Consider the following 15,894-nt stretch of genomic DNA (forward strand, 5'->3'; position numbering starts at 1 on the left):
AAGAGGAGAAAGCTTTTGTACAGATGGAGAATACACACAAAATAGACTCTGGTAAATGACATCCAACCACTTTGCCAGGGACTGATGTGACGGTCAGTTTGAAAGGATGCAGCCCACAATCAGGAAAAGAGGAGCATCAGCATCTCTGTCACCCTTTCACTGGCCCATGGTTTTTTTTTTGTGTGTGCAAGCTTTTTGAGTAATCATGGCTTGATACATTCCCAGTTTAGAAAAGCATTTCACATTTACATTTCTGCAAGCTTAATTAGCTTATTCTTTTTCTACATCCCTGTTTTTCTCTCTCTCTTGGCTCTATTATTCCTAATCACATTGAAGTATGCTCAGTGTTCAGTAAGAACAGATTGTGCCATCTAAGACTTTTTCTCGCCTAATCAACACTATATATTGTTGTCACTAATTTCCCTTAGTCATTCTGCAGACCTACTTTTCCGCCCGAGAAAAGACGTTTGCACCCCAAATATGGAGCGTGCTGTCACATTTGTAGCTGGCCTTTTTAAAAGTCGGAGATGAGTTAAATGATGGTGGAGTTTGATACTTAAACAGTGATTTATGTTACATTCGGAAAGTAATCTCTGAGTTTTGTTCACACTGCGAACTCATACAAAACTTTCTATAGTGAAGTTACAATTAAATTATACTTGGATATGAATGTCCACTGCAGATTAATTTTCTCTATAGTTTCTCTATATTTGTTTAGTTCCTTAATGCTATTTTTGTCCCACTATAACTTATAAGCATTGCCAATGCAGCAGTGAGTCCTATAACGTTTAAAAAAAGCACATTTCAGGAGAATGTTTAAACGGATTCTATTGTAAGAAGTACGTTAAGGCTGGCATACATCAGCGCTAATCTAACTTTTCCCCCGACAACCTACCCCAGTGACCAAATCCAGACCTGTCACTAGAGTCCTGTCAGCAGCCACAATGAGTAGGAATGAAAACAAGTTCATGCCTAATTAGCTACCAAACAAACAAACAAACAAACAAACCCTTCTTGTGTGGAATAGGGGGCAAGGTGATGGATCCATTTGGGTGTGTCATGGCATCTGCACACATCTACCCCAATTACAGCTCATCTGCCATGATGGTCATGGAGTCATAGTGTGCCCATCATCCTTGGGGAAATAGTTGTCCTGTCAGGAGTGCTTATTGGAACATCCGCATGGCAAGAACTGCCAGGAGTTTCAGTGGATACCGAAGAAAGAGAAAGAGATCACACTGCAAAAAGTTCAACTACTTAATATTTTTTCTTATAATATTCTTCTTAATATTTTTTATTTGTTTTTAAACAAATAAACAAATGTAAAATCATTAAACCTTTTTATAGACATATAAATAGTTTATCTCACTGATGGATAATTGTTCTTAATTTTAAGCATTTATTTATAAAAGGATCAAAGTACATCTTGACATTAGTACTATATATTTTATAGTTAATAGTTGATATTATATACATATTATAATATTATTCATTATTAAAAGCTTTTTATTAAATATAATACAATTGTTAGTATCTTCAGGATATTTCTACTTGATCAGCTTATTTTATTACAGTTCATAAAAAAACTACAGAGATGTGACAAAAACATGACAACGCAACAAAAAGCTTTGCTGTTTTTTTTTTGTTTTTTTTTGAGTTGGAGACAGATTGATGCTCCTCTATTCCGCATTGTTGTGTGTCAAGAGAGAAGAAACACATCTTCTAAGCATGCATACACTTTCTGTAGGACTGATGTAATCGCTTTACAGATTCACTGCTTGTATTGAGAACACTGTTACTTCAAACTGTCATCCAGCTCTGAGTGTCATCCTCTATTGCATTGCATTCATAAAACACTCCAGTTTCTATTACTTGGCTTTAGGCACACACTTAATTTTAGTAAAAAAAATCCTGCATAGTTGGATATGTACCCCAAATCCAGGTGCAAATCTCTTCATTAGGCATTTTTCTTCAGTTACTGTTGAGATCCTCAGTGTAAATTCGGACAGATTTGGTATGCATACTGCTGTGTTGAGGCAGCCGGTGTAACACAAGTCTATTTACCCAGCCCATGTCTATTAAGGGCATCTGATTATGATGGAATTGGAAAATAAAACAAAAGTGCAGCATGGTCCAGGAGTCACGTCCCCTAGGCTTAAGGGCAGGCATAGAATTAGCAAGTGTGTGAGAGAGGCAGGAGGCTGATCAAAGAATTGTGATGGAGACAATCAGCAGTTTTAGGCAAGCTCTAACTCTCTCCAGGCAATTGCTACCAATTTTCTTTCTTCGCAGCGTATCGAGTAATTTATAAGCAACTAAAACCAATTAACTGCCCCCCATGCAAGTCATTTGCACATATTATTGTGGCTATTATTGAGCTTTTCCTCTTATAAACCATGGCACAAAGAAAGCATTTAGTTTCTGTTCCACAACTCAGTACTCGCTAAGAGCTAAAAATTATTTGTATATTTCTGTCCTGTGCTAATGTGTAAAACTTTATTTTGGATTTTAGCCCTTAGTGCGGTATCTACTAAAGAAGCTGGTGTTGCTTTCATGCGCATTCAGTTGGGGTGGCCAGATTGTGGGAGTTTTCACTCAGCTGGCCCTGGCTGTAAATCTGTGTATTATATGATCCACCCATATCGCTTGTGATATCAAAAACACTGCTAGCAGCATCTGCCAGCACTCAGTGTTTTCCACCAGCAGCACCATCTACGTATATAACAACACATGAGCGTAATGTTAAACAAAGGCAGGTTTTTTTAAGCAGTTATTGTATCTTGATCATTTCTTTCCTCGACTGGTTTGTACAATACATTCAACCTGTTTCGTTTGGATGGAACTACTGTAACATGGTGGTACCTTTTTCCTTTACATGACAAATGGACTTTCTATGGGCTGTTACAAGGTTTTGTACTCATCTGTCTCTAAACACAACAAGGAAAAAAAAAAAACAGAATGAAGACTCCTCTCGGTATTCTATAAAAGAGAGTATACAGTAGAAACAACAAGGTATTGTCTTAGCCATTAAGTACACACATTATTCAGCCTAAAAAGTACTTAATGTGTCTGATTTAGTTAGTTTTGCTCAAAGTGGAATTGCCTTTGAAGGTTATGTTTTATAAAATCATTATCTGAAGAAAGATTCAAGCTGTAATGGAAAAAAAAAGATTTAATTAAAATGAAAATTGATGAATATATGAAAAATGGATGGCGAAGACATTTAAAACGTACATTACGTTCATTGAAATGTATGGGTTTCTGTTCTTCCAGGAGAATTTAATTATGTTTTAGCACTTTACTTCTATCTTCTTACCTAATAGCCATACTTCTTCAAAGAGCTTTTATCTCAAAAAAATCCACAGCACGTGGCCAGATGAAAGCTTGGCGAACTTACCCTAGACAGTTCCCTCATATAAGACAGTAACATCGTCCACAGGACAATCACTGACTTATCACATTTGTACTCATGGCTTATTAATGACCTTTGATCTGACTTGTGCCTCTAGACAAGAGACCATTAATAAAACATTAACCTTGTTCCTTATAGAATATGACCTTTGGAAGCAAAAGATGTGACTATGTAATGTACTGACACATTCTTTCATCTTATCGTTGATACCGAATCCAGTCGCTCTTTTTAGGAGATATTCCTTATCACCAATCCACCTGTACAAAAAAATGTCAGCATGGTGAATTAAAAAGACTTTTGCTATATTCTCTGAGGTTCCAATTGTTCAGGTAATGTGTCTCAGAGAGATGCAGTTTAATTAAACACATGCCGATGGAGAGAAATGGGGGAGCTTTCTAATCACAAATATAAGAACTAATTAAGATAATTCATGAAGGATGAAGGGCCCATTGATTTATTTAGATGAATACAGCTTTTGTTTTCTTTCATTCTCATTAGTAGATTAAATGATCCATCTCACTTGCTTTTCTTTTCAATTCTGACTTGATTTCACAATTATTCCCAATATATCTACATTGCACCTTAGGTCAATGTTTTGAAAACTTTTCATCCTTATTACAACATAGTGAGAGACAGTTTTTTTTTTTTAAATACTATTTAGGAATTTTTTTGATCATCCTCGAAGCTTAAGAGCAGGATAAACCAACATGGTGTTGTATTTTAGAATAGCTTGAAGCCTGACAGTTTTACAGATAACGTTGCTGCTTGCAAAGTAGTTAAACCGGTCTCTAATGAAAAGTAATGCTCCGGATTTTCTACATTACACCTCAGTTTCACTAATTTAAGAGAGTTTTGTTTCACCTTATACTTTCACCTTTTCCCTTTAAGCTGCTCCTGTGACAGCACTTCCTGGTGGAAATCCTTTTGTAATACCAGAGAAAGGACACGTTTCTCATTAAAGTTAACACAGTGCAGTAATAAGTTCCTTAGAGGATGGTGCATTTGCTCTTCCTTGAAAAAGAAAGACCTTTTCAGAAAGAAATTTGACAAGGCAAAAAAAAAAAAAAAAAATGACTAAACACCAAAATTGTCCATTTAATGAAAAGCTGTTGAAGCCACCACAGACAAACAGGTCTCAAACTGAGGTCTTGCAGCCTGGGAAGTCCGTCGGCATTTTTGTTCATTAAATGATTTTAGAATTAATTGGATATTAAATGATAAATAATCCAAATAAACATGTCATGAAGTGTTGTATTCTTGTTGTATCTCATTATTTTCAATTAATTAAGAACTAATATATCAGAAAAACACGACAGCTGCCTCTACAGAACTGTACCATTTTATTAAAGATTATAATAGAAAGTGAAGGAAAGCTTAAACATTTTCATCATAAGCATCATCCTCATCAGACTCTCTAGTCTTATCACTTGAGGTAAAATGTCAGGCGCAGCATTTGAGAAGCCTAATCGTTGTCTCTTAACTTGACTGATCGCTGTACTCTCTTATAGCGGTATCGAAAAAAATGCTGACTGATTAATTTTTGTTCAACTTTGTCCTTCTGCCGTGCCTACAATGAAAGCCATGGCACATGTGCTTCTTGAATAATTTTACATAATTTTGAATAACAAAACGAATCTATTAGGCTTCTGTCCATTTTGTTATGGTGCCTAACAAACAATTTGCTTAATGCGAGACATTCACAGCAAGACAATTTTGCCAGGCTGCCACATAAATACGTATGGACGTATGATTTGTTTGAAGTTGCAAACTATGTGTTTAGTAATGAAAATTCCTTACAGACTCATTATCATCAAAGAGAACATGAGACTTTCCAATTCCATTCCCTCTGCCTGATGCCTATTCAGTCTGTTTCATACAGATTGCTGTACTTTTTATCCAATAGTTGTTAGCAACAGATATCCCTTTGAGTCCAAACATTTTGTACATGGCCAAAAAGGATAAAAGAACCTTTTTTTAAAAAACTAAAACTTGCATACAGTTCCAAAAATGAAAACCTTTTACCCAGAGAAGTTGATTTATGAGAGGGTCAGTCCACGGGTGATGAAAACACAGAGCACACTAGCTGCTCATGCAGACAGTGTTATCCACTTTGACTCCAGAATGCTGAACCTCACTTTCCAAACTGCACACTTGTGTCAAGATCCATTTGTTAATCCCCTCACTGTGTTCTTCCTGTACATGCCCCACACTGGGGTCGGATATTATTGAGCAACTCGCATAGGACCAGTTGCACAGAAGAGACGTTTACTTTCATAATTTGTGTTTATTTGTTTAACCAGGAGTTAGATTGTTGTTAAGGATATATCATTTCTTGTTGAAAATGATTCTTATTTAATCATGAACCGAAATATAGACACTAATTTTAAACTTTCCTTTCCATTTCCTTTCATGTCTTTGATGGTAATAACAATTTATCTTTAATTAATAGGCAGACGTCCTGCGCAGATGCCACTTTTAAGCCTCAGTTGATTTCACACTTGATTCGCTCTAATTTTACGGGAAAAAAAAAGTTTAAAAAGTGTCACTTTTTTAAAACATCTATTTCACAGGATTTTGTTCAGTTGTCAATTTTTTCCAGTTTTGATTGATTTTGCTGTGGCTATATTGTATGTATGAGAAAACGTGGAAAACATAATTTACTTTTTTACATGATCATGTATTCACAGTGGGAGGAAGTGTAGCCTTTGAAAAATTGATAAACAAATTGTTAAGAAAGAAGGTTTTGACCAATGTGCTGTAGGTTTTTATTTCAAAAGTAATTAATGAATGACTTTAAAATGCCAGAAAGCACCTTTGAAATAAGAATCTGGCTTATTTATATTTATAAAAGCTATTCCCTTGTTGAATCCAGTGTTACATAGCATTTTAATTGCTTTTAAGGAACATTAAATGTTTGATAAGCCTTGATTTTGCCTAAATGAAATGTCTAAGAGACATTCACTAGGGTACATGAAAGTCTAAATGTCATGCTGTGAGTTTTAAATTCAGCTCTCTTACTCTCTATGTCTATCTGCTGAGTAATAATTTTATACCATCTCTTTCCTATTTGTTCTATCTTCCTCTCCCTTTCCCACAACAGTTATTGTGCTGCTGATTGTGACCTTAAAGCGCCACAGGAAGGGTCAGCGCATGTGTGAGGAAGAGGAAGACATGCGCGACAATGTCATCAAGTATAACGATGAGGGTGGAGGCGAGCAGGACACACAAGCCTATGACATGAGTGCACTGCGCAACCTCTACGACTTTCCAGAAGCCAAGAGCTCTGAATCACTTCCAAAGCGCGTCCAAAACCATGTGAACTCTGACAGAGAGGTAGCTGATTTCTCCCTGTTTAAAGGCTACATCCGGAAGAAGGTGGAGCAGGCAGACGCAGACCCATCAGTTCCTCCTTACGACTCATTTCAGACATACGCACTGGAGGGCAGCGGCTCGCCAGCACTCTCACTAAGCTCCATCCACACTTTGTCCACCAGCTCAGAGCAGGACTTCTCCTACCTCAGGGACTGGGGGCCTCGTTTCAGACAGCTGGCAGGATACTATGCCCCGGCACAGCCTGATGAAGAAGGGTCCTAGCACTGCCTGCCATCCTGTGCCTACTTTGCCAAACTAACAACACACTGCTGTTCTGTAGAGACTACTAAGTCCTGGAGCTGCTCACACTCCTTTACCTACCACTCTCCTCCATCAGCGGGTGATCACTGGATCTCAGTGTTTTCTGGACATTTTACTAAAACAGAGATAGTTTGCCTTTTCAAAAGATTAAAAAGTGGAGGATGAACAGTCTATGAGCAAGGGGTTGGGCAGGACTCCAATAAACCTAGCAGGGTGTGAAACGAGAGCTGGGCTGTGCTATATGCACAGTGCTGAACCCACACTGTTCCCTATCTGGAGGGTTTTCTTTGTGTGTGTGTGTGTGTGTGTGTGTGTGTGTGTGTGTGTGTGTGTGTGTGTGTGTGTGTGTGTGTGTGTGTGTGTGTGTGTGTGTGTGTGTGTGTGTGTGTGTGTGTGTGTGTGTGTGCGCTTCTTTTTTCTCTTTTGGTGAGAGCAAAATCTACTGATTGATTAGGAGAGTAAGAAGAGGACACCGTGCAGCAGAACTGGGGAGGTTATTTTCTAAGCCAAGACAAATTATTCCCAGATGAAAATATGTTATTTATTTAAAAAAAAAGGAAAAAAAGAGAAGATATTTATGTATTTATTGTTTCTATTTATTTATTTATTTATTCCTCCAGGTTAAAGTACAGTATACTGGACTGGACTTAATTATTGACTAGAGAAATGTAAGGATGGATGATACAGACTGAACATCCCTGAGACTATTACAGGCATTGACATGATGGTGCCATTGTGAGTGAGAGATCTGGGCCACAGCTTTTCAAAAAAATTACTTATTTTTCAGATTTTTTTTTTCTTTTTTCTAAAATACAGGCCTATGCTGGGAAATGATGTATAAATATTAACTACTCACTCAGTCAGAGGTTTTGTTTTTGTCTTTTCATACATTTTATGTATTGTGTTAATCTTAAATTGATTATACAAGTCCATATTGTGGGCAGTCAGATATTTGTTGTGTGTGTTATTTTATTTTCCTTTTGAAACTGTATTCCAGTGCTTAATTTTGGGGACAATAAGGAACATATAACCACAAGAGACAGAAGCGTCAGATACTCCACATTTTTGATCAGTATTTACATGGATATTTACATTTTGCAGCCATGTTCATTTCAGATTCTGTGACTGTGTTGTTTATATTCTAATCTGGTTTCAAGACTGGGTGTTTTGATTGGTTTTATTTAGTTTAATCTTTAGTATTGGTTGAGGCTGATGAAAGGGGATGAGTATATGATTAGAAGGCCTGGTTACACTAAATCCTTTTTGATCCATGACAACTCTGTTGATGTAGTTGCTTAGAATGCTCTCTACATTAGTTACACCACAGCAGTACTAATCAGTACTACAGTAATTCAGTCAGAGTGCATTTTATTCATACAAGACATTTTATCAAGTCCATCACAGACCAGATGTTTATGAACATTTTTTGTAAAACTAAAAATGGATTGATTTGTCCCATGACCAAAAGTGTATCCAGGTGTTAATACCTATTTAAGAGGCTTTCATCACCCACAGCCAATATCTAGAGACATTCTGTTGCCAACCATATCCAGTATCAGTGTATGGATTAAATGTACAGTTGAAATCAATAAATATTAAACTTTTTGTAGACACACCAAGACTGAAAAGACTGCACTTGACAGAATGTAATGTGTTATACGCTGGTCTGTTTGTCTCTGCTTTAGCACCAGATGTTTTCTCTGATTTTGTACATGCCTACTTGTTATGATTGTCAATTGTGCTCCCTTGGCAACTTATACTGTATGTAAAGATGATCTTTTAGTATCAGCCTCAAAAAAGCACTTTCCAGGACACAATTTTGGCAATTCGAAATAATTCTAATTGAATAACAGCCACACACAAAAGAAGCTCAGAACACTGTTAGAGTGTTTAAAAACCATTAACATCCAAATGCATAATTCAAGTATCCATCAGTTGCAGCCCAGTGCCTTATTAACAACCAAACGGTAATTTGAAAAACATGTGCCTTGTCTGTATGCTTCACCGGTGTTTATAGGAGATCATTATGGAAGGCTTGTTGGTGGCTACTCTATATTTCCCTTAGATTAAAATTCCCCACCGCAACCCAGCTAGCCACCATTTATTTTTCAGTAATGAACTTCACGTGTTAGTGTATTAAAGTGTCAATAAATCACACCTCATCCACCGTCCACCAAGGGCAAGTAGACCTTCGACTTCAATCCCACTACAATTGCAAGCCTGATGACTGGCATTGCTTGCATTCTCTTATATCCTGTATTCAGCCACACTTATCTTAAAAAATGCTTACAGTAGTAGAAATGCGAGTCAAGAAAGTGAAAAAAAAAATAACTATAAGAACATAGTACTCCAACAGCAAGACATAAATAAAATGTAAAATTTATCCACAAAAATATATACTACGTATCTGTGTTTATGATCAGCAATATCAGTGTGACACTACACAATCAACTGCAGGACTCAGAGCTCACTTTCTCATTTTCAGAATCGTTTTATCCTTATCAGAGTTGTGATGGACTTGGAGCCTATCCCGGGAACACTGAACATGAGGTGGGAATGCACAGTGGTTGTGAAGCCATTGCAAAATAAATAAATAAATAAATAAATTGTCAAAAAACATTTATCACAATAGACATCATTTACATTAAACAAGCTGCTATAATCATGATACTCTCTTTCTGTAAAGGGATATACAGTCCTAGCTTGTGGTAGCTGTAAAATTTCAAAACCACAAAGTTCATTGTCCTTTTACATTCAAGACTTATTGAGACCTGGCTAATGACATCCATAATTAGGATGTGAAAAATCCACTTTGCAGTGAAATGAGAGATCACAGGAGCCAATTTACACCATGTCCTTCTAAGTTAGATGAAACATATTCTGAACAACATCAAAGCTTGGACATCCTTAATAGGACTATGACATAAAAATTGGCCAGATAGATTGCATCATAAACAGCGGGTGGAGTTGAGCCGAACCCACAACCTTTGGGTTACGAATCAGACTCTCTAACCATTAGGCCACGACTGCCTAGGGGTGACTGTACCTTTAGGATAAATGGCCCTTAGCTTTGTAATAAGCTATCTCTGCATGTCAAAGTAGGTTCAACTTTATCTATTTTTAAAACTCTGTTAAAAACAGAGAAAAAATTATCTTGGCCTTTAATGATACATACTGTACCCTAGAACCTGGAGCATGTTGCATCATGCTTGCTACTGTAGATATACCATTATTTTTACCCTTATACATCACATTGGTCAACTGTTGTTGTGTTTCATTTTTATATATAAATAAAGTAGTGTAATTTAATTAAAGTAAAGTCAAGTAAAGTAAAACAAAGAACCTGGTCAGAATCCGGGGAGTACAAAGCTAGAAATAAAACTAAAACCAAGACAATATGCACAAGACAATTTAACAATAACAATAAGCAAAACGGTGCAGGGAAACAAAGAAACAGATGGTTATGTACACAGTTATCCAAGTTATCATTGAGCTAACACAAAACAGGTGCATGCAATAGAGCAATAAAGCAATGTCATGACAGAGTGGAGACACGAATGAAAAACAGAAACAAAACCATCAGCTTATGGCTTTCATTTCCATCTGAATACTGACACAGAGTGTGAAACTGTGACAGAGCCCCCACCCCACTAATTTCATGAGGACTGTTGAATCTGGCCCAAGATCAGTGAATTCCTCTGGAATTCATCATTATGGGAAGATCGCATCCTCTGAAGTGGAGGCAGATGGACAACGATATCCTCACCACAGTTAGAATGTAGAGCAGTGATGACATATACATAGTGACAATGAGGCCCTAAAATTAAAAGAAGGAGCCACTCTCTCCTTACCAACAGAGCTTGGAGAGTCCTCGGTAACAAATGACCAAGCACAGAACAGGCGCACACTATATACAGTAGAAATAAACCAATCAAAGGACTTATATCATGCTAGTATTATTTCACAGTCCATCGTGTTATTCATATCTAGTGTTCCAGAGCATGTTGATGAGAGGAGAATCAGACTTGTTTCTTTATAACCTGTTCTTCTGGATTTCAAACAGCAAATCAGAAGTCAAGACATTTCACTTTTAACACAACAACATCACTGTGATCATTTTTTATCTTTTTAATTATGTATAATTATGTTAAATTTAAGGAAAGAGCATTGCAATAATTTCAAATGTCTGAACAGGCAAATTCTGTCTCATTGTTATTTAGAAAAAGAATCTTACTATTATCATTATTATAATTTTTTTTTTAAGTGTCAAGATTAATTAAGACAAGACTTAATTTTGGGGTCGCAAAGTACAATAATCTAGTCAAAAGAGTTTCCTAACACTTATACAGCGTGCTAAATCACTACAGCTACGTATATCAGGCACATAATAAAATGGCAGGATATTAGAACATGGATCTCAGGTCACTATTTAGATTTTATCTGTACTTTAGACCTTTGCTTCCTAGACAAAGGTTCTATTTTATATTTTTCTAATTAGCTTAGACATGAAACTTCCTGACTTCATGGCACAAAATAAGATTTCAGTGCCATAGATTTAAGTAAGAAAGAAACTTCCACCTGGTGCATCTTGCTCTATTCTAATTTGGTCTTTTGTCTTTACTTGACAGGTACTGTAATGTATAGTGTCAATTCCCAGTACACTTGAAGATGGAAGAACACTCTGTTAACCCCCAGGATTGTCTTTAGCTAAATGTGAAGATTCCCTGGTGAAGATGTTTATCTAGCAATCCTCTCAGCTGTGAATGCTAGATCCCCAGAGGCAGTTCTTATAAAACAGCAGGTGAACCACTAAAACTTTTTAAATTAAAAAGTAGACAGAAAGAAATATAGAACCTTTAAATATTATGTAGCTTGCCCGACTGTGCTTTAAAGTATTTACAAGTTTTATTTGCAACTTAAATGTTAAATATAAATGTTTGGCATGTACTCAGTGTTTCTTAAATATTTAGTTGCTTTGATATTAACTTGCAATAATATAGTAGGAACATATTCAATTAGTCCTCATTCTATGAAGCAGGTGGAAAGACAAGCCATATGCAAATGTTGCTAAATATATAGTGTTCAAATTTAGAATACGATATTAGAAACATAAAAGTTTTCTCTGTGGTATTTGATTATAAATTTACAAAAAAAATAAGTAAGTATTGTACCAAAGCCAAAGCCAGTCCTGTACAGAACTATACAAAAAGTAAATAGATTAGCTTGATGAAAAATAGGAAAAGCAATGTAAAGAGACTTAAAAAAAAATCAATAATTAACTGATTTGTCCTCTTTATGCCTTTTGTCTTTAGACCACTGCTATTACATACAGACACCTATGAATTTCAACATCAGACAAAATGTTTACTTTCTTTCAATTACTTTCACTTTTTTAAGAATGTAAACAGTTATTCTATGCAAAATTAATGATTCATTTGGTAGGTATAGGTGTTACTGTAGAGTTAGTTGGTCTTGATCATAAAGTAAATGTTTTTACAGTAAGGTTTGACATTCTCACTTGAATGCAGACATTTTTTTTATCATCCTATGTTAAAAGTCACTACAAGTCATCTTAATGCAGACTAAATATAAGCCTACTTTTCCTGTAAAGGCATATTCTTAAAATTTGATCATGTAGTGAGCAAGCTGTGTTTGGCATGTCATGCTGACTGATCATGGTGCTAAATGATGTATTCTAAATTATATTGATGTAAACAGTGGCAATAAATCATAACAATAATAAGCAGTTCTACATGTATTCGCCTGTAATATTTTAAGAGAAATAAAATTATTAGCAAGGCAACTTCACCATAATAGATGACACGCAGCTCAGTGCCTTGTTGCTTATTAGATTTATCCATTTAGGGTACCCACAGCTCCCAGACTAGTGGGTCTAATGATGATCAGTGGTAATTTGTGAAATAGAATAGCCACTTTTGGCCTGTCTCAGGCACTAACATTAGCCAGAGTCAATTCAGAAGAATTTTATGTTAGTATTAGTAAGTGTTAATGTGGCATGCCAGAATTACCCTGGCAATTATACTCAGATGTCTAAAAATGTCTTGGACTGTACATGTCAAATCAGTCTCTTGCATGAGTGATCAGTTTTATCAGGCAAGGTATTATATATTTATATTTACTGCAGCAATGCGGCGTGGCATGGAATAGATCAGTCTGTGGCACTGCTCAGGTGTTATGAGAGCCCAGGTTGCTCTGATAGTGGCCTTCAGCTCTTCTGCATGTTTGGGTCTGGCATATTGCATCTTCCTCTTCACAATACCCCATAGATTTTCTATGGGGTTAAGGTCAGGTGAGTTTGCTGGCCAATTAAGAACAGGGATACCATGGTCCTTAAACAAGATACTGGTAGCTTTGGAACTGTGTGCATGTGCCAAGTCCTGTTGGAAAATGAAATCTGCATCTCCATAAAGTTGGTCAGCAGCAGGAAGCATGACTTGCACTAAAACTTCCTGCTATATGCCTGCGTTGACCTTGGACCTCAGAAAACACAATGGACCAACACCAGTACATGACATGACACCCCAAACCATCACTGACTGTGGAAACTTTACACTGGACCTGTGTTCCTCCACTCTCTTCCTCCAGACTCTGGGACCCTGATTTCCAAAGGAAATGAAAAATTTACTTTCATCAGAGAACATAACCTTGAACCGCTCAGCAGCAGTCCAGTCCTTTTTGTCTATAGCCCAGGCGAGACGCTTCTGACGCTGTCTGTTGTTCAAGAGTGGCTTGACACAAGGAATGCGACAGCTGAAACCCATGTCTTGCATATGTCTGTGCATAGTGGTTCTTGAATCACTGACTCCAGCTGCAGTCCACTCTTTGTGAATCTCCCCCACATTTTTGAATGGGATTTGTTTCACAATCCTCTCCAGGGTGTGGTTATACCTATTGTTTGTACACTTTTTTCTACCACATCTTTTCTTTCCCTTCGCCTCTCTATTAATGTGCTTGTACACAGAGCTCTGTGAACAGCCAGCCTCTTTTGCAATGACTTTTGGGTCTTGCCCTCCTTGCGTAAGGTGTCAATGGTCGTCTTTTGGACAACTGTCAAGTCAACAGTCTTCCCCATGATTGTGTAGCCTACAGAACTAGACTGAGAGACCATTTAAAAACTTTTGCAGGTGTTTTGAGTCAATTAGCTGATTAGAGTGTGGACAGACAGACAGACAGACAGACAGACAGACAGACAGACAGACAGACAGACAGACAGACACTGTACAGTAGATAGATAGATAGATAGATAGATAGATAGATAGATAGATAGATAGATAGATAGATAGATAGATAGATAGATAGATAGATAGATAGATAGATAGATAGATAGATAGACAAAAAGACAAACAGACTATATGGTTTATATCCTGTTACAAAACTGTGGAGGATGTCTTTGTGTGTGGCACCATTAAGCTTTCCTTTAACTGAAACTAAGGCTCTGAACTATTTTCCAGCATGACAAATCCCCTCTGTTCACCTGTACGCATGATTTACCAAGGCTGGAGTGGAAGAACTCAAGTGTCCTACAGTACACATAGCCTTGACCTCAACCCCAATGGACACCTTCGGGATGAAATGGAAGAGGAAATTTACCCCAGGCCTTCTTGTTGGACATCAGTGCTGAATGAGTACAAATCACTACATTCACACTTCAAAATACAATGCAGCAAAGGGGAAACAACTTAATATTAATGCACAATATTATGTTACAGAATGGGATGTTCAGTACTCAGGAGTCCACATAGATTTTTCTATATGGTGTTGGTAGGTACAGTAGGTAGGTAGGTAGGTAGGTAGGTAGATAGATAGATAGTTAGATAGATAGATAGATAGATAGATAGATAGATAGATAGATAGATAGATAGATAGATAGATAGATAGATAGATAGATAGATAGATAGATAGACTCCTGTTTTCCTGTTGAATTGCACATCTGACTTTCTAGTGCTGAGCTGTTTATGTGTGTTAACATGCTTGACCCCACAACACACTACATTTTTCCTCTCTATTGCTAAGGGACCTCTACAAAGAAATTAATAAATAAATACCTACATAACAACAAAGCATATCACATCTTGTTTTTTTCATCCAAAAGAAGTATTTTGTGCCTCCTGTGTTCTCATTAAGGAAAAAAAACAACTACATTTAACATCACTGACTGTACAATAAAGACGTTTTTAATATATTAATATCAGGCTATCCCAGTGGATTTGGGGCACAATTCAGGATGCTAACAACAGGAGACAACAACATTTACTTTTGGACTGTGGTAAGAAAATGTGGGAGTAAATCCCTTAATCAAGGGGAGAACATGCAAACTATGCCCAAAGATAGTGGAGACATGAATCAATTCCCCAACACAGACTTGTGATGCAAAAAAGGTAGGGCATGAAGCCCATGCTGTTTTAAAATATACAATTTAAGTGTGTGTCTTTTCAAAAACTAAAAGAGATATTGGCATATACAAAGCACAAATTATCCTACAGCAACAGATATTTGGACTATATTTTGAACTGTAGTCTCAAAGTACATTAAATCAGTGGTGGACCTGTTAGGCATAACTGACTGGTAGATGTTCTAATATGGCATTTTAGATGTGTATATGTCAACATTTCATATAAACCATTAGGGATCTTGTTTTTCAAATTTGCTGCTTTCCCAGTTGTTATCTGTATTGCATCAATACCCTGTAGGCATGTCTCTTCTGTCTGGAAGAAAGTTTGCATAAACCAGAAAAATCCCACTGGATTCCTGTTTACCTTTGTTCTTTGAGAAGGTTCTAAAAGGCTAAATAGGATAATAGCATGGAGATGTTAACCAACACTGTGAGC

At 36.8% G+C, this 15,894-nt stretch overlaps 1 protein-coding gene across 1 annotated transcript in view; it reads left to right on the forward strand.

Moving 5' to 3' along the window:
* The window catches only part of LOC113643234 (cadherin-22), a 197,087-nt gene extending 188,434 nt beyond the window's left edge, over positions 1–8,653 (forward strand). The window contains exon 12 of the mRNA XM_027147379.2: positions 6,513–8,653. Coding sequence (XP_027003180.1) covers positions 6,513–7,006 — 494 coding nt within the window. The 3' untranslated portion in view covers positions 7,007–8,653. The remainder of the gene's footprint in view (positions 1–6,512) is intronic.
* The last annotated feature ends 7,241 nt before the right edge of the window (positions 8,654–15,894 follow it).

The sequence above is a fragment of the Tachysurus fulvidraco genome, chromosome 5, assembly GCF_022655615.1.
Source record: "Tachysurus fulvidraco isolate hzauxx_2018 chromosome 5, HZAU_PFXX_2.0, whole genome shotgun sequence".
Lineage (NCBI taxonomy): Eukaryota > Metazoa > Chordata > Actinopteri > Siluriformes > Bagridae > Tachysurus > Tachysurus fulvidraco.